Below are 22,446 nucleotides of genomic sequence, written 5' to 3'. Positions count from 1 at the left end.
ACATTAAAAAATTTTTATTATTAACAATGTTAAATGTAAAAAAAAAAAGATATTTTTAGAACACAAATTATTTTTTTTTAATAAATTTTTTTTTTTTTTATTTGTTTTATATTAAATAACTGCGCAAATAATATCATGATATTTTATATATATATATATATATATATATATATATATATTCTTTCCTTAATTTTATTATTATTATTTTTTTTTTTTTATTTTTATTTTTATTTTTACAATAGCTTAAGATCTTTCTTTTTTTGGTTTTGTTTCCATTTTGGGAATTTTAAAAATTCTGAACGTTCAACTCCAAAAAGTTTTTTAAAATCAGCATTTGATAAATAAGTTTCAAGATTTAAAGGGTCAAGTTCACCTAAACTTTTTTGAGCTATTATTTTTTCATATGATAGATTGTTTGTTGTTGCTGTTGATGATGATGGTGATGATGATGATGATGTTGGTGATTGTAAATCTGAAGTTGATGAACCAGCCTTATTATTTGAAGGTTCGCACTCGTTATTGTTTGTTGAAAGATTAGTTGATGATGAGGATAAACGATGAGTTGTTGCTGATGAATTTGGTGATGCAGTATTTGAGGTGGTGCTATTATTAGTAGTAGCGGTAGTAGTAGTGGTAGAGGCTAAGGCTGTAACTGGAATTGGATTTGGTGTAGAAATTGATAATGGTGAAATTGATGATGCCAAAGAAGAATCATCTTGTTGTGATGATGACGATGATGAAGAATGTGGGGTTGGATTATGTTGTGATTGTGATAAATCAATCGAAGATTTGGAAGGAGATGTTGGAGATGTTTGACCTTCGTCATCACTAGTTGGAATTTGAGATTCATCAACTAATTGAGTTTTTCTTTTTCTTAATGTTAAAACACCTGTTATTCTTGATAAACGTGAGGTTGATTTTGATCTTGGTCTACCTTTTTCTTTTGGTGGTTCTTGTATTTCCGCATTATTATTATTACTACTACTATCATTACTATTATTGGTATCTTCAGATTGTGGTGGTGGTGTTGTTGGTGTATTAGTTGGTGACATAGAAATTGATTGTGCTTTCTTTTTTCTTGAAGTTTTTGGACTTGATTTTTCAGATTCATCAACATATGTTGTTGTTGTTGTTGTTGGTGATGAACTTGGTGATTGAGGTGATGTATTGCCGCTACTTTCTGAATCTGATATAGGTGTATTATTTTCCACTTTATTTGGTGATAAAGTAGCATTATATGATGATGATGATTTCTTTTTATTAAATAATGAGCTTATAAATGAACTAACTGGTATTGATTGTTGTTGCTCTGGAGATGTTGGTGGTACGATGTTTATGTTATTACTACTATTATTACGTGATGGTGAGTTAATTGGTGTGGTTGATGTTGTATTTGTATTTATACTTGTATTTGTTGTAGTGGTGGTAGTAGTAGCAGTTGTGGTGGCAGTTGAATTAATACTATTTGACTCAACTCTTTTCATAATTTTCTTTCTTTCAGATAATTGTTGTTCGATCGTTGGCTCTGGTATATTTTCTACTGCAGTATTATTATTATTATTATTATTATTATTATTATTATTTGAAGAATTTTCTATTATTTTTTGTTCTTTTGATCTTTGATTTTCATGAATATTACTAATTAATTTATTAATTTCAATTTTTAAATTATTTTTTTCAGTTTCATTCTTTGAGATAATTGTTAACAATAAGAGGTTATCCTTATCGTTTGAACGAATATCCAAATGACTTGATGGTGATGGATGACTATCATCAACCACAACACAAGTTACCAACTCTATCATACCTTGATATTTAACTTTTCTATTTTCATTGATAGTGGTATTGTTATTATTGTTATTATTATAATTACTATATTGACTACCACCTGCAGCACCACCAGTGTTACTATTATTATTGCCACCACCACCACTACCACCGCCACCACCACTAAAAATACCTTTCATAACTTTACCATAAACAATTAAATCATTAAATAGATAAACCATAATTTCATGTTTTTTAGTAGGATTGAATGAGATTTGTTTTATGTAACGACGTGATGGAGTGAATAATTGTGGTACTTTACCAACGAGTATTGATTGAATCTCTGTAAACTTTTGAAAGTTTTCACCCTCCCTTTTACGTTCATTTAAAAAGGCAGCCACATCTTTAATCTTTTCAGCGGCACCAACCAATGGTTTCAAATCTGGATGATCTTCCCAAGTATGTTTCACCAAATCGGTCAAAAGTAAATAATAACGTGGTACACGTTGAACTGGTTGAATTAAAAATGAAGTTATATCTTTTCCATTAATTTGTTGAGACTCTTTTTGTTCATTTAAAACCTGAATGAATTGTTTATCTTTTTTCTTCAACTCTTCCAATGTCTCCAATGCAGTATTATAGTTTTGAACATAACTTGTATAAACCTTTAAAAATGCTGAAATCTGTAAAAATAAATCACTAATCTTTTGATAAACTCTCCAATTATTACCACAACGATTTCTCAATTGATCCAAAAATTTATTACCAAAATTATAAATGATTTGAATATCTGAAAATATTAACTTTTGTTGATCCTTTGTAATTACATCTCTACTAACCAATGGTTCCATATATCCTTTAATACAAATATTTAAATTTTTAACATAATCTTCTTCAGTTTTTAAAATTTCTTGTATAACTTTTTCTCTATATGCAACTTCACGTTCTATTTTAATAATAATAATAATAATAATAATAATAATAATAATAATAATAATAATAATAATAATAATAAATTTTAGTTAATTACCATTACTACTACCACTACTATAAAATATAAAATATAAAATATAAAATATAAAATATAGAATATAAAATAAAACTTACTCATATGTTTAACAAATTGTCTAACTCTAAAACCTCTCCATAAACTTTGAAATTTAATGAAACCTCTTTCACATTTAGCAAAATCAATAGAGTTACCAGCTAATAATGCCATTTTAGCCTTCAAGACTGCTGTACCCATTCGAGGCTGATTTGAATTTGATTTATCCATGGTATACTCTTTAATTTGTGATAATTGTAATTTCAAATGATTTAAATGTTCACCCACTGGTAATTTAATTGGTTGTGTTGATGTTGGTGTTAATTTCATTGGAATTTGATATCCTTTATGTTGGCATGCAAATTTTGATAATTGTGATAAACATTCAACAACTCTGACTATACTCTCTCCTTCATATAAATCATTTAATTTAAATAATTTTTGTTTTGGAAATCCTAAATCTTTTAATGCTAATAAAAAGAAATCAATATTTTTTTTAAATTCTAATCCCTTTTTTTTAAAAAAAAAAAAATAAATAAATAAAAAATTAAAATACAATAAATAAAATTTTAAAATAAAATTTTAAAAAAAATATATATATGTATATATACATATAAAAATAGAAATAAACTTATATTAATATGTGTTATTATTATTATTTCTTTTTTTAAAAAAAAAAAATAAAAAAATAAAAAAAAAAAAAAAAAAAAGTTTATAATGGAAATATTTACTAATCTGGATTTTTCTGTGATAGTTGGTACAATATTATCTTGAATGGCGTTTGCTAAATAACATAAAACAATACCATTTTTCAAAGCATCAGATAAACTCTCTTTAATTTTAATTTGTAATACTTCTTCAATCCATTCTTTGACTAATATTTCTGTTTTTAAATATTCTTTAACTTTTTCATCCGATACATTTCCTATATTATGTACCAATGTAAAATTTGATTTTGTGCCCTTTAAAATTGGTCTTGGGTTTTGATTTGCCATATTTTAATTTATTATAATTATTATTATAATTTTTTTTTTTTTTTTTTTTTTTTTTTTTTTTTTTTTTTATTTGATTTGTTTTGATTTGATTTGTTTTATTTTTAATTATATAAAAATTATTATTATTATTATTATTTAAACGGTACCGTTTAGTTTTTATTTTTTTTTTTTTGTTTTTTTTTTTTTTTTTTTTTTTTTTTTTTTTAATAAAATAAATTTAAAAAATAAAAAGAAAAAAAATAAAAAAAAACAAGATGGAGTGAGTTCTTAGTGAGTTCTTTTTTCTATTTTTTCTATTATTATTATTATTTTTTATTTTTTATTTTATTTTTTTTTTTATTTTATTTTTTTTTGTTGTTGTTTTTAACTGCACCCACTCAATTTTTTTATGATAACAGAGTGTGGGAAATGATAATATAGCAAGGGTGAGAGTGGGAGGGGGTTAATCACAAAACTGTGGATTTTTAATTTTTTTTGTGAGATGTAATGAAAATGTGTCCGATTAAATTATAATAAACAATAATAATTTATTTTTGGGGTATTTATTGTTTTTTTTATTATTATTTTTATTATTTTTATTATTTTTATTATTCTTATCTATTATTTGTTTTTATTAATTTTTATTATTGTTATTTTTTTTTTAATATAAAAGTACAAATAGTATCGAATTTATTCTCTAAAATTAGAGGACGTTGGTTGATTATAAATTAATATTAACGATGAAATTTTAGTGTGTTGGGATACTGTTATTGATTAATATTATTTAGACTAGAATACAAATTATTTATAAATACACTGTTATGTTTAAAAATAAATAAATAAATATCTTTTATTATAATAATACACTAGATAAAAAAAAAAAAAAAAAAAAAAAAAAAAAAAAAAAAAAAACAATGTTGGTCGAAAAAGAAAAAAAAAAAAAAAATAAAAAAAAAAAAAAAAGAAAAAAAAATCAAATTGATCAAATGATTTTTTATTTTTTATTTTTTTTTCTTTTCTTTTCTTTTTTTTTTTTTAATCTATTTTTTAAACAATAGTTTTTTTTCAATAGTTTTATTTTTATAATTCACACACTATTTTTTTATTATTATTATTTTTATTTTAAAATTTATTTTTGTTTGGTTTGAGTTTTGATAAAATATATGGGAAAAAAAAAAATAAAAATAAAAAAAATAAAAAAGATTTTTTACATTAAAAAAAAAAAAAATTAATTGAAATCCCACGAAAAAAACTTTTTTTTTTGAAAAAGCCTTTTTATTTTTTTTTTTTTTTTTTTTCAAAGTGTAAAAGAAAAAAATAAAAAATAAAAAAAATGATTTTAGACATTTTGGTCAAACTTAATAAATTAAAGATAATTTTAGCATCAACATCACCAAGAAGAATTGAATACCTTGGTAAATTGGGTGTAAAATTTGAAATTGTTGAATCAAAATTTAAGGAAGATTTAGATAAAAGTCAATTTCAATCAGTTTATGATTATTGTTTAGAGAATGCAAAATTAAAAGCAATTCATGCTGGAATACAATTAAAAGAACAAAATCAACAACCAAATATTATCATTGGGTCAGATAGTATTGTAGTATATGATAATAAAATATTCGAAAAACCAAAATCATTAGAAGAAGCTAAATCCATGCTAACTTTATTAAGTGGTAAAATTCATACCGTTTGCACAGCTGTCCATATTGAATTTTTTAATGAAAATACAAATTCTAAAGGATCCTCTAGTTTTTACACTTTAACAAATGTTGAGTTTGATCAATTATCACCTGAATTAATTAATTATTATGTTGACAATTTCAAACCATTGTAAGGTTTTTTTTTTTTTTTTTTTTTTTTTTTTTAAAAAAAATTAATGAAATAATTATTTAATTCTTATTTTTACATTTTTTTATTTTTTTATTATTTATTATTTTTTTGTTTATTTTTTTACCCTAGGGATAAAGCGGGCTCTTATGGCATCCAACAAACCCCAGCAGCATCTTTTATAAAATCAATTAATGGTGATTTTTATAATGTCACCGGTTTACCAATTCATGATCTTTCAATTAATTTAAGAAAAATTTATGTTGACAATTTTTTAGAAAAATAAATAAATAAATTATTTTAGGTGGGCGGAAAATGAAAAAAAAGTGTAAAAAAAAAAAACAATAAAAATATTATAATCTGATTAAATTTAAAATAAATATTTATTAAAAGTATCAAACATTACTCATTTGAGATCGAATTAATTTAATAATTGATATATAAAGAAAAATCTTTTTTTAAATTGTTTATCAGAAAATGAATCGAAACTGATCACAAATATTTTAATTTTTAAATGTTTTTTTTATTTATATTTTTTTTTTTATTATTTTTTTTTATTTATTTATTTATATTTATTAACTTATTTCTTTTCAATTGGTTTTTTTAATTTTGAAGCAGTAGCAGTGGCGGTGGTGGCAGTCTTTTTAACAACTTTTTTAACTGGGGCAGCTTCTTCAACTGGAGCAGCAGCAGCTTTTTTAACAACTTTTTTAACTGGAGCAGCTTCAACTGGAGCAGCAGCAACAGTAGCCTTTTTAACAACTTTTTTAACTGGTGCAGCTTCAACTGGAGCAACTTCAACTGGAGCAGCGGCTGCTTTTTTAGTAACTTTCTTAGCAACTGGAGCAGCAACTTCTTTTACTGGGGTTTCTTTAACTTCTTTAACTGGAGCGGCAACTTCTTTTACTGTTTCTTTAACCTGTTTGACTGGAGTTTCTTTAACTTGTTTAACTGGGGTTTCTTTGACTTCTTTGACTGGAGTTTCTTTAACTTGTTTAACTGGAGTTTCTTTAACTTGTTTAACTGGTGTCTCTTTAACTTGTTTAACTGGAGTTTCTTTAACTTGTTTGGCTGGAGTTTGTTTGACTTCTTTAACTGGAGTTGATTCTACTTCTTTTGGGGCGGCGGTGGTGGTTGTTGCTTTGGTTGGAGTTTTAGTTGGTTTAGATGGAGTGGTGGTTTCTTGTGGTGTTGATTCTTTAACTGGAGTCTTTGATTTAATTGGTGTTTCCTTTACTTGTTTAGCTGGTGTAGTTGGTTTAGCGGCAACAGCAGCAGCAACGACAGCTGGGGTTGATTCTTTAACTGGTGTTTTTGATTTAATTGGTGTTTCTTTAACTTCTTTAACTGGTGTAGTTGGTTTAGCAACAACAGCAGCTGGTGTTGATTTAACTTCTTTAACTGGTGTTGTTTTTGATTTTTTATTTGGTTTTTCTTTAATTGGTTGTTCTTGTTCTTTTTCTTCTGATTCTGGTTCTGTTCTCTTTTTATTTGATTTGGTATTAGTAGTAGTATTTGTTGTTGATTCTTCTGATGTATTATTATTATTATTATTATTTTCTTGTTGTATTGCTAATGGATTTAATTCAACTTTATTTTCTTTAGAATTGAATAAAAGATTTGATGGTACTTTAACATTTACATAAAATGGTAAACTAATATCTGAACCAGCAATTGAAAGTGATTGAATTGAATTAATTTTTTCAGGTAATTTATTAGAAACTTCACCTACAATGAATGCAACATTTTCAATGAGTTGCTCAACTGGTAAATCTGATGTACCAACTGGAAGTGTGAAAAATAATTCAGTAAATCTTCTAACCAATACCATTCTATCAAGTTTATTTAATGTTTCAATTAATTCAACTGGATTCTTTTGATCAATTATTGAAAGTTTTGGTGATCTATTTTTTAAAAAAAAAAAAAATAATAATAATAATATATTATTAGAATTGATAATAATAATAGTAATAATAATAATTGATCATTTTTCTAAAAATATTATACATACTGTGGTGAATTTTGAAATTCTTTACCAAATTTATGTTGAATTTTTTGTTTATAAAAATTATCTACAACAAATTCATCATATGTTTTTCTAACTTTAATAATTTGTTCTTTTGTGACATATTCATTTTTGAATTCTTTCATTGAAAGAACATCAACTGCACCAGTATATCCTAAATCTACTAATTTAGTCTTTAAATTAATTGCATCTACTTTACCACCTTCAATAATAACTAATGTTCTTTTTTCTGATAATTCACCAATTTTATGTGGTGCAACTCTATATATATATAAAAAAAAAAGATATTTAATATTAGTAATTAAAAAAAAAAAAAATAAAAATAAAAAAATAAAAAAAATAAAAAATAAAAAAAAACTTACATATGATGTGGTTTAAATAAACTATTATGATAGTATTTATCAGTTTCAAAAGTTATATAGATTTTTTTATTTTCTTCTAAAATATTTAATGGTTCTGTTAATTGTTTTTGTTCGAAATATTTATTGAGAGCATTGATTGCTTCAATTGCTTTTTCTTTATTTACTAATGGTAAACCAGTTGAAACAACTTTAGTAGTGGTTTTTGATGTAGTTTCTAAAGCAGAAGCTGTTGATTTATTTGATTTAATTGCTGGCATTTTTAATAAATATATAAATAAAAATCAAATTATTGCTTTTTCTACAATATCTTGAAAAAAAAAAAAAAAAAAAAAAAAAAAAATTTAAAAAAAAAAAAAAAAAAAAAAACGAAACGAAACTCGAGTGAAAAAAAACGAACATTTTTTTATTTTTTTTTTTTTATTATTTTTTTATTTTTGGGATTTATTTTATTTTCTTTTTTTTTTTTTTTTTTTTTTTTTTAATTTGGCGACAATCGATTCGGAAAACATGGAAATATGAAAATTATAATTATTTTTGAATTTTAATTTTAAGAAGAAGAGGAAGAAGAAGTACAAGATGGTGTTGGAATTGGTTGTGATAAAATATAAGAACATGAAGCACCATCATTTGTATTACCAAATGGTACCATTGTACAATAAATATATTTTCCAATTAAAGCACCCAATTCTAAAGCGATTGTATCTTCTTGTGGATTTGACCAATCTCTAGTGATCATAATTGAAGCACCATAATCACCACATTCAGAGAAAACAATGGCTTCATCATTTTCAGTGAATGGGTCAAAACCTTCATCAGCTGGTAACCAACCAGATTTATGGGCAACTGGTGCTGGAACATAATATCCAATCATTGGTTGCCAACCATGTGCAGTCAATAAATATTTATAGGTCATCTCTGTCATTGTTTGATTTAAAATTGAACCTTGATGTAAAAGTGTTAATCCATGGATAACATCATGTGAACTTAACACATTATTACCTGAACCACCTGAAACGTTTGGACATGGATCACTATATCCAACACATGTTGAAAAACACCATTCAATAAATTGACTATCATTCATTCCTAATTCTGAAAATAACTATATTTCAATAAATAAATAAATAATTAATATTTTATTATTTTTTTTTTTATTTTTTAAAATTTAAAAAAAATGAATATCTTACAGAATTTACAGATTCAATTTTAGTTAATGCAGTTAATGAATAGGTTGCACAATTATCAGATACACCAATCATTAAAGCAATACATTGTTCAACAGTGATAAGACCAGTTGAACATTCAATTTGTTTTTCTAATGTGTATAAACCTGCTTCAATATCTTTAAAAACTGATAATAATACCCAAAGTTTAATTGTTGATGCTGTTTGTTGAGAATTTTGAGAATTTTCACTTAAAATTGAAAATGATTTGAAATCTGTTACACCCCATTCTGTACCGTTACAGTATCCATAAGACCCAACTAATCCATTAATATAACTTTCTAATTTTTGATAATTTGGATTTCCACATTCACTTGGAATTATTGAAGATGATGATGATAATAAATTATTTTCACCAATTACAAAATTTATAATACATAATAATAAAATTGTAATTAAAAATTTCATTTTTTTGAAAATTGGTGGTATTTTGAGCAATGTAAATAAAAATAAAAAAATAAAATAAAATAAAAATAAAAAAACTGGCAATGGGAAAATTTAAAAAAATAAAAAAAAAAAATAAAATAAAAAAAAATAAAAAAAAATAAATTTAGATATTTTCCATTGTATCCGAATATAAAATTTACCAGGTTAATTTTAGTGTTTGAAATTATCTATATCAGTCTTTTTAAAAAAATATTTAAAAAAATAAATTGTAAATAATTATTTTATTAAAAAAATGAAAATTAATATTTTTTTATTTATTTTTATACTTTATTTGAAAAGATATTATCTAAGACCAATAGATATATGGTCGATATAGATAATTTCATATACAAGTTATAAATATTATTCAAAAAATCTTTTTTTTTTTTTTTTTTTTTTTTTTTTTTTTTTTTTTTTTTTTTTAATAACTTTATTAATTTTAATTTAACATTACTAAAAATAAAATTGTTAAAGAAAATAATGCATATAATGTTAATGATGAAGCATCAGATGGAGTACCAATACTAGCACCAGTTGATGGACTACCTAAACCACCAGATGGACCAGAGGGTGTTCCAACACAACCATCAACACTGAATTGACTTGATGTTTCATATTGTTTTCTACTTTCAACCTTTGGAATGGTTATATAGATGAATTCACCACCAACAGATTCAATTCTAACATCAAATGATCCTGGGACCATATTTGGAGAAATCCAATAATTGTAAGAACTTTGAGTTAAACTTGTATATGTAGATTTACCAGTTATCTTTACAGAGACATCTTTAATTGTTACTTTTGAATTATAAATTAAAAAAGCTGTCCAATAATCATTACTACCATCTTTCATCATAATTTTAACATTACCATTAACACCACATGGTACCTTATAATAAGTTAATCCTTCTAATACACCAATCGATTGTGCACCTAAAACATCAAATGCTTGGGTTGAAAGATCAAAATGTGATGATCTTTGACAATAACCTGAATCTGGACATGAATCTGTACTAATTAATTTTAAAAAAATTGTTTTTTTTTTTTTTTTATATTAATATTATTTCAAACTTTTTTAATTAATAATTAAAAAATAAAATAAAATAAATGATAGAATACGCCATAATTACTACTGATCTATTGGTATAAGGTGATGAGATGTTAAAACATTGACCACAATTTTTTCCTTTTTTAAAAATAAAATATAATAATAAAAATAATAATTTAAACAATTTTTGTTAGTAATTAAGTGGTTATTCTTTAACTTTTTTTTCAAAATTTTAATAAAATAGAAAAATACCATTATTGTAGAGATTTGGGCCAAGGGCAGCAATAAATAAATTACCAGGTCCAAGAGGTCCCATGAGATTTTCATAACCACAATTACCTGCATTTGGATCAGTGTAGTAAGTTGCTGATGCACCACTAACTAATGATTGTGAAAATGGACATGTTTCACTTTTAGAAATTGATAAAAATGTTAAACATAATAATATTACAAATAATACAAAAGTTTTCATATTTTAATGAAAATAATAAATAAATAAAAAAATAAAAAAAATAAATAAATAATATAAATAAATAAAAATAAAAATAAAATAAAATAAAATAAAATAAAATAAATAAAAAAAAAAAAGTAAAATAAAAGTGTAGGAAAAAAAAAAATATCTAATTTTTTGTTTTTGATTAAAAAGAATTTTTAATTTTTTTTTTTTTTTTTTTTTTTTTTTTTTCAAATAATCGATGGGTAGTTGTTTTTTTTTTTAAATAGATAATTATTTTGAAACTCGTTTTGTGGTCACAAAGAAAAGGTTTCATTTTTGTTGTTATTTTTACAATAAAAAAAATTAGTTGGCAAGATATTTAATCTTTTACTTTCAAAGAGTTTTTTTTTTTTTTTTTTTTTTTTTTTTTTTCAGAAATAAAAAAACAATGTGCTTATTGAAAAATAAAAACAAATTTTTTAGGGATCAGATTTTGCAAAGAAAAGAAAAAAAAAAAAAAAAAAAAAAACCTACATTTATTTTTACGATTATTTTTAATTCATTTTTTATTTTTAATATTTATTTGAAAAAATATTATTAATAATTAAAAATAATATTGAAATTAAAAAAATAATATATAATGATGGTGGTAATATATTATTTGAATTAGAGGTAATTTGAAATGGAGCATATGGATCATATTTATTACCAACACAACCATCAGCTGAAAATTGGTTTCCAGTATCATAAATTTTTCTACTCTCAATTGATGGAATTTTAACATAAATGAATTCACCGCCAATTGATTCAATTCTAACTTCAAATTCACCAGATACCATATTTGTAGATGGCCAATAATTTCCTTGTGGTTGTCTATTTAAGTCAATAAATTGCTGACTATTTGATAATTTTATTGAGACTTGTTTTATTAAAATTCTAGAATTAAATATTAAAAATGATGTCCAAAATTCATTACTTCCATCTTTCATCATAATTTTAACATTACCATAGGTTGGACATGGAACTTTAATATATGATAGTCCACTATTACCACTAATTACACCTGATGGAGAACCTAATAAATCAAATGCTTCTTTATAAAAATCAAAGTGATTATCTGCTTGACAATACTTTGAAATATTAAAAAAAAAATAAAAAATAAAAAAATTAATTTATATTTTCTATACAAATATTTTTTCAAAAAAAAAAAAAATAATTACTCCTGCATCGTGACAACTATCAGTTCTATAATTAATAATAATAAAATTATTAATAAATTGAATATTTTAAAAATAAAATTTTTAATAACAATAAAATAATATATATACATACGCCATTACTGTAATAGTTTTATTATTAAATGGTGAGGTTACATCATAACATTGACCACAATTTGCCCCTAAATAATTATTAAAAATTAATTAATTATTAGGTTTTTTTTTTTTTTTTTTTTTTTTTTTTTTTTTTTTTTTTTAAAAAATCTTAAAATCTTAAAAAATACCTTTGTCGAACAATTTGGAACCTAATGCAACAACCAAACGATTACCAGGTCCTAATGGTCCTGTTAATTTTTCGAAACCACATGATGCATGATCAGGATCGTCATACCAAGTACCAGAAAGAGTTTTTATAGGAATTTGAGGAAAAGGACAATCATCTGCTTTTATTATAATATGGTTATTTTTAAATAATAAAACTAATAATACAATTAAATAAATTATTTTTATCATTTTTATTTTTTTTATTTATTTATTATTTTTTTTTTTTTTAGAGTTTTAAAAATACAGTTTTATTGATAAATAAATAATGTTAATTTAAAATTATCAATTTTTAAACATAAATAATTTTTTTTTTTTTTATGAATTTAAAATAAATAAAAAAGAAAATAAGAAAAAAAAAAAAAAAAAAAAAAAAAAGAGAAATTAAAATTACAAATAGAATTTAAAATAAATAAAAAAAAAAAAAAAAATTAAAATAAAACAAAAAATTTTTATAAATAGAATATTTTACAACAATATAAAAAGAACGACTTTATACCCCCACCAAATAAATGAATTACAATTAGATAATGGTATGTTAAAATTTTTTTTTTTTTTTATTTTTTTTTTATTATTATTTTTTTTTATGTGTTATATTTAACCACTCCCACCACTAATAACCTCAAAATTCAATCACAAAAAAAAAAAAAAAAAATTCACACTTTAATGTTAACCCCCTCAGCAATAATAACTACCACCAAGATTACACAATAACTTTGAAAGATATATATGTCGCTACATTCAAATTAAGCTATCAATTAATTTATTATTTTATATCGATATTAATGATTATTTATAATAAAAATTGTGTTAGATTTTTAAAATGTATTGAACATTTTTTTTTTTATTAGTTTAAAAATTAATATTTGGAAATGAAATAAAGATTAAATCTTTTATTTAGTAAGTTTTTTTTTTTTTTTTTTTTTTTTATAAAAGACATCTATTCTAATTTAAATTGAGATTTTTTTAAATATTCTTCTAAAGATGTAAGTTTTGTAATTTTTGAAGCAATTGATTTATCTAAATCATTGAATGCACCAAATTCGTTGTAGTATTCAAACATTGAAGCCATTTCGTCGGCTCCTGGGAAACCAAAGGTACGGTAAACAGATGGTGGAATGAAATTGAATGTTACAGTTTTACCAGTTACTTTTGAGAAAGTATTTGCAATTTCAGGACCAGTTAAAGCGTCACCTGAAAATGGTACTACAACACCAGAGTATTTGCTTTGATTTGAAAAGATTTCAGATACAATTGAACCAATGTTCTCAATATCACCCATATCTAATGGTTTACCAGTTGGGTCGGATGGGAGGGAAATTGAATAGTTTTCATTACCATTTTCATTGGATTTCTTTGGTTGGAAGTAAGTTTTAAAATTTTGGTAATAGAATGGTGCATAAACAAATGAGCTTACAAATGATGGATTTTCTTTTGACAATTGTCTAGCATACATCTCAACTTTGTGTTTATTATCAAAATGAGGTACATCATAACGACCATTAGAAATTTCATTACATGGAGCAAGGCCACTGAAAACAAAGTGTTTTACACCGGCACCCAATGCTGCATCGGCTACCTTTTTACCAATTTCATCTTCACTCTCATTTTTACCAAATGGAAATGTTACACTAAATATACCATAACTATTTTTTAAGGCTTCTTGAATTGCCTCTTTGGAATCACTATCATCACATTTAACAACTTCAACACCTTTTTCTTTTAATTTTTTGGCAACTTCACTATCTGGATTTCTTGTTAATGCACGAACTTTAAAATTACCAACTTTCAATAATTCACCAACAACTGAACCACCCTTTTAAAATAAAATAATAATAAAAAATGAATATTAATTAATTTATTGAAATGAAAAAAAAAAAAAAAAAAAATTAAAAGTAAATAAATAATAAATTATACTTTACTTGTTGTCCTGTAGCGCCGAATACTGAAATAATTGATTTTGACATTTTGATTTGTTTTTATTTATTTATTTTTTTTATTTGTTTATTTTTAAATTATAATTTTAAATTTTTTTTTTTTTTTTTATTTATAGGGAAATTTTTTTTTTTTTTTTTTTTTTTTGTTTTAAAAAAATAAAAAATAAAAATAAAAATAAACACGTAATTACAAAAAAATATCGATTTTTGGAATTTTTTTAAAGTATTTTGGATTATGGGTTTTGAAAATCAATTCTATTTAAAACCCATAATCCAAAATACTTTAAAAAAATGATTCCTTAAAAAAAAAAATCCCAAAAATAAGTTGTCAATTTATCCCACAATCTTTTTTTTTTGAAAAAAAATTAAAAAAAAAAAAAAAATTAAAAAAAAAAATAAAAAATTAAAAATAAAAAAACAGTTTTGAAAAAATCTGTATTTTTTAGTTGGTTATTTTATTTTATTTTATTTTATTTTATTTTATTTTATTTTATTTTACTTTATTTTACTTCATTTTATTTTACTTTATTTTATTTCAACACATGTTTCTAAAAGTTTTGTTTTATTTATTTACTTATTTATTCTTTTTTTATTTTTTTTTTTTTTTTTATTTTTTTTTTTTTTTTCCCCCCAAGTTCTTAAATTAAATTTTCTTTTTTTAATCTAATAATAAATTGAATTTTAGCAACTATTTCATCAGCATCGGTGGATGAGTATTCAGAATTCTTGTTATTACATTTTAAATAGAATGAATTTGGTTTATTAATGATTATACCAACACCAGAAATATCATTAATTAATTGATAAGGTGTTTTTATTACAGCAGAACTAAAGGATCTAAAGAATTTATTATTTTTTAATGGAGTGGTATTATTATTGTTGTTATTATTTGGTAGTTGAAGTCCACCTCCACCACCAATACCTGCACCTGTACCACCATTTTCTTTATTATTACTACCACTATTGTTACCATTATTACCATTTATACCACCATTACCATTACCATTACCAAAATTACTATTATTATTATTATTATTTAAATTAGCATTACTAAAATTATTATAATTTGTAAATCCGCCACCACCACCAACACCACCACCATAATATTCTTTATTATTATTATTATTATTATTATGGAAACCATTTTGAGAAACTGAAGATGATGGTAAATAATCAAATTGAGAATACATAATTTTATCTTTACTAATTTCCATATATCTATCTTTTTTAACACCTAATTTACCAATCTTTGAAACGACATATTGTTTAATCTCACAAATATTATCAGGGGTGAAAAAGAATATTGGGCCTAATAATTTTGTAATTGGTCTTGGTGCATTACCAACAACACCTTCTGATTGAAATGGTGTTATTGATTTTTGTATTGGTTCTAAAAATAACAAAAAATTAATAAATTAATAAATTAAAATAAATAATTATATATATATATATTTATATATAAATACTCACTTATTTGATCATAAACTAATTTAACACTTGGTAAATTTAATTCAACTAAAGTGATTTTTTCATTTTGAATAACTTCATTTGACATTGTCATAAAAACACAAAGATTTAATTCCAAATTCTCTTTTTTACAAATTGATGCTTTTATTGATGCCAATGTTGATGAAGATTTATAAACAACTGCAACTGAATCCTTTGTTGTTGAAGATGTTGCTGCTGTCGCTGCTGTTGTTGATGATGATGGCGCTATTGATGATGATGATTGATCAACTTCACCAATATTACTAAAACTAATTGATTTTACAATTCCATTATTACAATTATTATTATTATTATTATTATAATTATTATTATTATTATTATTATTATTATTATTATTATTATTATTATTATTATTATTATTACTATTACTATTAATATTATTACTTGAATGTATAATATGAACTCTAAAAATTTGAGGATGATGTGTTGTATCTCTAATTGCTTTTGGATTAATAACTAAAGAAAAACAATCAGTTTTTAATTTTTTAATTTCAGTAGTTCTAATGATTGGTTGAAGAGTTTGATCGATTTCACCATTTTCATCAGATTTCTTTAGAATGAAATCTCTATGATTTGTATAAATTAAAAATGGGAATGTTAATGATTCAAAATCATTTCCATTCTTATTATTTGATATCAATTGATTTGATACTGAAACTGTTGGTGGTGAAAATGCATTTGATGATGACGATGAAGATATATTTGAACTTGTTGTAGAAGATGTTAATGATTGTGATTGATTAATTGGTGATGTCATATTATTATTATTATTATTATTATTATTATTATTATTATTACTACTATTATTATTATTATTAGATTGTACTGCGACCGTTGTTGTTGTTGTTATTATTGGTTGTTGTAATAATTGTAATTGTTGAATTTGTAATTTTTGTCTTTTATGATATTGAATTTTTCTTCTCTCTTTAATACATAGATCAATGACTTCAATGAGTAATCTTTCCACGGTGACATTTTCTTCAATTGTAATTTCTAATCTACAAGTGTAAGGTTCAGTTGGTACGAAAATTTGAAGTGTTTTTAATTTATTATTTGTAAATGGTGTTTTAATGATACCATGTGATAATGATCTATAATGAATTTTTCTACCTCCATTACCACTACCATTTGAAATACCATTATTCTCTTGTGTAGTTAATGTTGGTGATGTATTATTACTATTATTATTATTATTATTATTATTATTATTATTATTATTATTATTATTATTATTATTATTATTATTATTATTATTATTATTATTATTATTATTCATATTTGGTGATAATGTATTATTAATTTTTCTACTACTACCAATTGTTGCAATTGCATTAGCATTGACATTTGCATATGTAGCTGTAGTGGTGGTGGTGGTGGTGGTTGTGGTTGTTGTTGTATTTGATTTTGAAAGTGATGGTGAAATGAGTGGAGATTTATTTTGATCAACTTCATCATTAAAATAAATATCTTCATTATCATAAACTAATAAATCTTCATCAACCAATTCAACACAATGAAATGAATCATAATATCTATCATATTCTTCATCTTCTGCTGTTCCTCCATTTGATGATGATGATGATAAATTTGAGTAAGATAAAGATGTTGATAATTTTGCTACTTTTTCCTTTTTAAATATAAATTGACCAGGTTCTTTCTTTTCAAATACAATAACTTTATTTTTTTCACTTGAATTATTATTATTATTATTATTATTGTTGTTGGTGGTGGTTGTATTATTATTAAATACAGTATTATTATCATTATTCTTTTCATTATTACTTTTATTTTTATTATTGGTGGTTGTATTGTTTTGATTATTATTATTATTATTATTATTAATAATATTGTTATTATTATTATTTTGATTATTTTGATTAATTTTATTTAAATTTGAAGAAGATGGTGATTTTACAATTTTTGGAGACATAAAACTGTGAGAGAAATAATTTGATAATTCTTCTTCATCGAAATGATTTGATAAATAAGTTTCTTCAGGAGATCTTTGAATTTGTGGTCCCATTTTATTACGTTTTTCATTTGATATAATTAATAATTTCTTTTTTAAATTATTACTCATATTGTTATTATTGTTGTTGATATTACTATTGATATTATTACTATTGATATCATTGCTATTACACATGTATTGAGGTGGTGGATTAAAATTAATATTATACATATAATTATCTAATTGACCAGTTTTATCTTTAATTTGAACACCATATTCATAGTGAATTAATTTTACAATTTGTAAAACTTCATTCCTTTCTTCTGTATTATAATTTGATTGAACAAATGGTATAAAAGGTTTAGGAAAATCATTGAATAAATTTGATGATGATGATGATGATGATTTAATTGTCTTTTTTAATTTTTCACTATCCATTCCCTTTTCTTGCTCTTCTATTTCTATGGTTTTATTTGTTGTTGATATTGTTGCTGATTTGGCTAGGGGTATTTTCTCTTGAGTATTTTCAACTTGGACAGTTGTCATTTTTACAAGGTTATTCTCTTCTTCTTTTTTTTGCTCATCCTCTTCTTCTTCTTCTTCCTCCTCTTCTTGTTGATTAATGGGTTCTTTATTTTCTTTATTTTCTTTTGGCATACTTGAAGGTAGAGATGGTAATGAGGGTAGCGAGGATGCAGGAGATGTTAACTCATTTCTTTCAGAAACTGGTGTTAATCTTGATTCACCACAAATTAATTGAGATGATGGAGAAATTGAATCAATATTTTGAAATTCACTATTTGGTGCCATTTCGTGATCTGAAATATAAATTTTTGGAATTATATGTTGGCCATTATTATTATTTTTATTTTTTTCATTATTATTTTCATTATTAATTTTATTATTATTATTATTATTATTATTTTCAATTTTATTTGAAGTTGAAAATAATTCATGTTGTTCTTGGCCATTATTATTATTATTATTATTATTTTTATTTTCTGAATAATTAAAATTATTTGTAATTTTATTATTTGTGAAACCAGTTTCATTGCTCATTAATGGAATTGATTTAATTTCACCAAAACTTGTACCATTATTTGAATTTATATTACCATTATTATTATTATTATTAATATTATTATTATTTTTTATATATGATAATTTTGATAATAATTCATTTAAATAATTATTACTTTCATTTAATTGTTTTTGGAATTGTTTTCTTTCTTCTTGGTCATTGGATATTAACATTGAATCTGTTAAATCTTTTATTAATCCATGGGTTTTTTGAACACAATCTAATAAATAATCCATATCCATTTTGGAACTTTTATTTATATTATAATAATTATTTTTATTATTATTATTATTATTATTTTTATTATTATTGTTATTTTTATTATTATTTGAATCAATTATTTTATTTGGTATTTTAGAAATAATTAAATTATTGCTATTATTATTACTACTACTACTACTATATGAACTATGTTTATTATTACTATTATTATTTATTTCTATAGTGGTTGTTTCATCAAGGCCAATTGTATCCATATATATTATTTTTTATTGTAAAAAAAAAAAAAAAAAAAAAAAAAAAAAAAAAAAAAAAATTAAAATTAAAATTAAAATATTAATAGAAATAATTATTTGTATTAATATTTTTTTTTTTTTTTTTTTTTTTTCAAACACCAACCTTCTCAAAATACACCACACTAACACCACTCAAAACTTTTTTTTTTTTTTATTATTATTATTTTTTTTTTTTTTTTTTTTTTGTGATATTAGGTGAATTGAGATTTGTCTAGCATATATATTTTTATTTTTTTTTTTTTTTTTTTTTTTTTTAACTAACAAAAATAAAAAGTGATAGGAAAAAAATAACAGGAGAGATGGGTTAAAAATAAATAATTGAATTAAAAAAAAAAATAAAAAAATAAAAAATTTTTTTTAAATTGAAATTTTAAAAATAAAAATATTATTATAAATTTAAAAAAAAAAAAAAAATAATAATAATAATAATAATAATAATGGATTTGAAAAAATAAAAATAAAAAAAGGCAAGTATTTTCTAAAAATAACACACACCATCATCTTTTTTTTTTTTTTTTTTTTATTTTTTTTTTTTTTTTTTTTATTAATTTTAATTCTAAAAATAAAAATTAAAAATATTAATAAGAAATAATTTCAATGATTTAATTAAATTAATAACTTGAAACAATTATGGTTATTTATTTTTTTTTTTTTTTTCAAATTTATAAATAATCCAAATACGAGATTTTTAAAATTTCAAAATTTCATTGTTAATTTAAAAAAAAACAATTTTATTTTATTTTGATATATTTAGAAATATCTCTGTTTTTAATAAAATAATCATTATTATTATTACTATTTTTATTATTACTATTTTTGTTATATTACTATTTTTATTATTACTATTTTTTTTATTATTATTATTATTATTACTATTATTATTATTATTATTATTATTATTATTATTATTATTATTATTATTATTATTATTATTATTATTATTATTATTATTATTATTATTATTATTATTATTATTATTATTATTATTATTATTATTATTATTATTATTATTATTATTATTATTATTATTATTAATTTCAACCTTTAATTTCATAACATGTCCAAAACCGCTTTATTGATTTTTTTTTTTTTTTTTTTTTTTTTTTTGATTTTTATTTTTTTTTTTTTTTTTTTTTTTAAAAAAACGAATGAAAACGAATTGGTCGTTTTTTAAAAAATAAAATTGCTTTTTTGTTTTAAAACATAATCTTTTTTTTTTTTTTTTTATTCTATTTCTATTTCTTGTTTTTTTCGAATGGAATTTTAAATAAATAATTATCGAAAAATAATATAACTTAAAAAAAAAAAAAAAAAAAAAAAAAATACATAATAAATACTTAATTTGTCAAAATTAATATATATTTATATTTATATTTATACTTATATTATATATAAAAATAAAATAAAATAATAATTTTAAAAATATAAAAATATTAAAAATATAAAAAAATATAAAAATTAAAATAAAATGATTAGGTTAGGTCAAAATTTAAGATCAATTTCAAAAGTTAAATTACAAAGTTTTAATAATTATAAATATAGTAGTAGTAATAATAATAATAATAATAATAATATAAATAGTAATATAAATAATATAAAAATAAATGAATATTCAAATTTAAGAAAAATTATAGAAGATGGACAAGAGAATTCAAATAGATTAGATAAATTAAAAGAATTATTTCCAGATAAAGAAGATTTATCATCACCATTAGAATATTTAGATAGTGAACAGAGATTGAATGAAACCAAACAGAAATTAATCGACTTGGAGAAATCATTTGTAGAGGATTTAGCAAAATTGAATAAAGCAAGAGTTGTTGCACAAAGTTATTTATTAGATGGTGAAGATGGAATTGAAAATGACACCGATTGGAAGAGTGATGTTAAGGAGATTAGTGATGATGAAAAGAATTTAAGAAAGATACAAACCCTCTTGGAATTTGAAGCCATTGACGACGCAGTCACTCGTTATCGTGATTTAATGCTTGATAGCAAGGGTAAATCATTTGTGACCAGTTTTAAATCGATTCGTGATGTTTTGATGCAATGGAATGAAGGGTTGACAGAAAAGGTACAAAAGGATCTTGCAACCAAGGATCAAGATGCAGCATGGGTCACTATATTGAAGACAGTGTCTGTTCAGAAATGCATACTAAAATCATTGAATATCATTGTAGGCAAAAGTGTATTAAAAGATAGATACGACTTTGCGACCAATATCATTATAGAGACCATTGGTGTATCGGTGTATGCAGAGTATAAATCGCTAATTGTAAAGAAAAAAGAACCAAAAACCTACAAGAAAATCTCAAAACTCATACCAAATTCTGCTCTTAAAAAGTTTTACAATCTTTCCACAGACAATCTCGATGTGATCGTTCTACCACCAGAATCAAAGGACATCTTTAGCATTGGTGAGTTCCTTGTGAGTCAAGTATTTAAACATTGTACGATTCAAGAGTCGTTGGGTGAGGATGGCTCAAAACAATCGCCAGCCTTCACCATTCAATCTCATTATGCCAATGGTGTTAGAACCACAAAAGTTATACCACACAAAAATATATTCAAATTGATTGAAGCAGGTCATGAAATTAGAGAGACAGGTGGTGCACGTCTATTCCCAATGGTGATTAAACCATTGCCATGGATCACACCAACCGAAGGTCCATACCTCCATTATAAAGTACCCATCATGAGAACCAATGGCTCAGCAATGCAATTGAGAACACTCGTAGACTCTGATATGTCATTAATCTATAGAGCATTGAATATTCTCGG

At 22.4% G+C, this 22,446-nt stretch overlaps 10 protein-coding genes across 10 annotated transcripts in view; 2 read left to right on the top strand and 8 right to left on the bottom strand.

Annotated features, from left to right (window-relative positions):
• Positions 1-233: 233 nt before the first annotated feature.
• On the bottom strand, positions 234-3,807 carry gxcD (RhoGEF domain-containing protein; the record flags this gene model as incomplete). Its single annotated transcript, XM_642264.1, has 3 exons — positions 234-2,713; positions 2,875-3,322; positions 3,544-3,807. 3 exons carry the CDS (start codon positions 3,805-3,807, stop codon positions 234-236), a joined length of 3,192 nt encoding a protein of 1,063 aa, XP_647356.1.
• Positions 3,808-5,119: 1,312 nt separating this feature from the next.
• DDB_G0267852 (hypothetical protein) lies at positions 5,120-5,899 on the top strand (the record flags this gene model as incomplete). The annotated part of the gene is made up of 2 exons (XM_642263.1): positions 5,120-5,616; positions 5,746-5,899. The coding sequence occupies 2 exons, from the start codon at positions 5,120-5,122 to the stop codon at positions 5,897-5,899; spliced, it is 651 nt and encodes a 216-aa protein (XP_647355.1).
• Positions 5,900-6,193: 294 nt separating this feature from the next.
• On the bottom strand, positions 6,194-8,258 carry DDB_G0267850 (ribosomal protein L1 family protein; the record flags this gene model as incomplete). Its single annotated transcript, XM_642262.2, has 3 exons — positions 6,194-7,517; positions 7,625-7,900; positions 8,002-8,258. 3 exons carry the CDS (start codon positions 8,256-8,258, stop codon positions 6,194-6,196), a joined length of 1,857 nt encoding a protein of 618 aa, XP_647354.2.
• A 290-nt stretch (positions 8,259-8,548) lies between these two features.
• On the bottom strand, positions 8,549-9,632 carry DDB_G0267848 (beta-lactamase-type transpeptidase fold containing protein; the record flags this gene model as incomplete). The annotated part of the gene is made up of 2 exons (XM_642261.1): positions 8,549-9,103; positions 9,189-9,632. The coding sequence occupies 2 exons, from the start codon at positions 9,630-9,632 to the stop codon at positions 8,549-8,551; spliced, it is 999 nt and encodes a 332-aa protein (XP_647353.1).
• Positions 9,633-10,089: 457 nt separating this feature from the next.
• expl1 (expansin-like protein) lies at positions 10,090-11,170 on the bottom strand (the record flags this gene model as incomplete). The annotated part of the gene is made up of 3 exons (XM_642260.1): positions 10,090-10,663; positions 10,770-10,836; positions 10,951-11,170. The coding sequence occupies 3 exons, from the start codon at positions 11,168-11,170 to the stop codon at positions 10,090-10,092; spliced, it is 861 nt and encodes a 286-aa protein (XP_647352.1).
• A 536-nt stretch (positions 11,171-11,706) lies between these two features.
• expl6 (expansin-like protein) lies at positions 11,707-12,864 on the bottom strand (the record flags this gene model as incomplete). Its single annotated transcript, XM_642259.1, has 4 exons — positions 11,707-12,264; positions 12,355-12,379; positions 12,467-12,533; positions 12,636-12,864. The coding sequence occupies 4 exons, from the start codon at positions 12,862-12,864 to the stop codon at positions 11,707-11,709; spliced, it is 879 nt and encodes a 292-aa protein (XP_647351.1).
• A 748-nt stretch (positions 12,865-13,612) lies between these two features.
• Positions 13,613-14,639, bottom strand: DDB_G0267842 (hypothetical protein; the record flags this gene model as incomplete). Its single annotated transcript, XM_642258.1, has 2 exons — positions 13,613-14,488; positions 14,595-14,639. The coding sequence occupies 2 exons, from the start codon at positions 14,637-14,639 to the stop codon at positions 13,613-13,615; spliced, it is 921 nt and encodes a 306-aa protein (XP_647350.1).
• A 608-nt stretch (positions 14,640-15,247) lies between these two features.
• On the bottom strand, positions 15,248-19,626 carry DDB_G0267840 (hypothetical protein; the record flags this gene model as incomplete). Its single annotated transcript, XM_642257.1, has 2 exons — positions 15,248-15,999; positions 16,080-19,626. The coding sequence occupies 2 exons, from the start codon at positions 19,624-19,626 to the stop codon at positions 15,248-15,250; spliced, it is 4,299 nt and encodes a 1,432-aa protein (XP_647349.1).
• Positions 19,627-20,215: 589 nt separating this feature from the next.
• Positions 20,216-20,719, bottom strand: DDB_G0268530 (hypothetical protein; the record flags this gene model as incomplete). The annotated part of the gene is made up of 2 exons (XM_642256.1): positions 20,216-20,221; positions 20,477-20,719. 2 exons carry the CDS (start codon positions 20,717-20,719, stop codon positions 20,216-20,218), a joined length of 249 nt encoding a protein of 82 aa, XP_647348.1.
• Positions 20,720-21,133: 414 nt separating this feature from the next.
• Positions 21,134-22,446, top strand: part of rpmA (DNA-dependent RNA polymerase) — a gene marked incomplete at both ends in the record, with an annotated part of 2,853 nt that continues 1,540 nt past the window's right edge. The window contains one exon of the mRNA XM_642255.1: positions 21,134-22,446. This exon is cut by the window's right edge and continues 1,540 nt beyond it. Within this exon, the coding sequence (XP_647347.1) occupies positions 21,134-22,446 (1,313 nt within the window).

The sequence above is a fragment of the Dictyostelium discoideum genome, assembly GCF_000004695.1.
Source record: "Dictyostelium discoideum AX4 chromosome 1 chromosome, whole genome shotgun sequence".
NCBI lineage: Eukaryota > Evosea > Eumycetozoa > Dictyosteliales > Dictyosteliaceae > Dictyostelium > Dictyostelium discoideum.
Note: the sequence above shows the minus strand (reverse complement) of the source record. Positions and strands in the feature narration are given on the sequence as shown.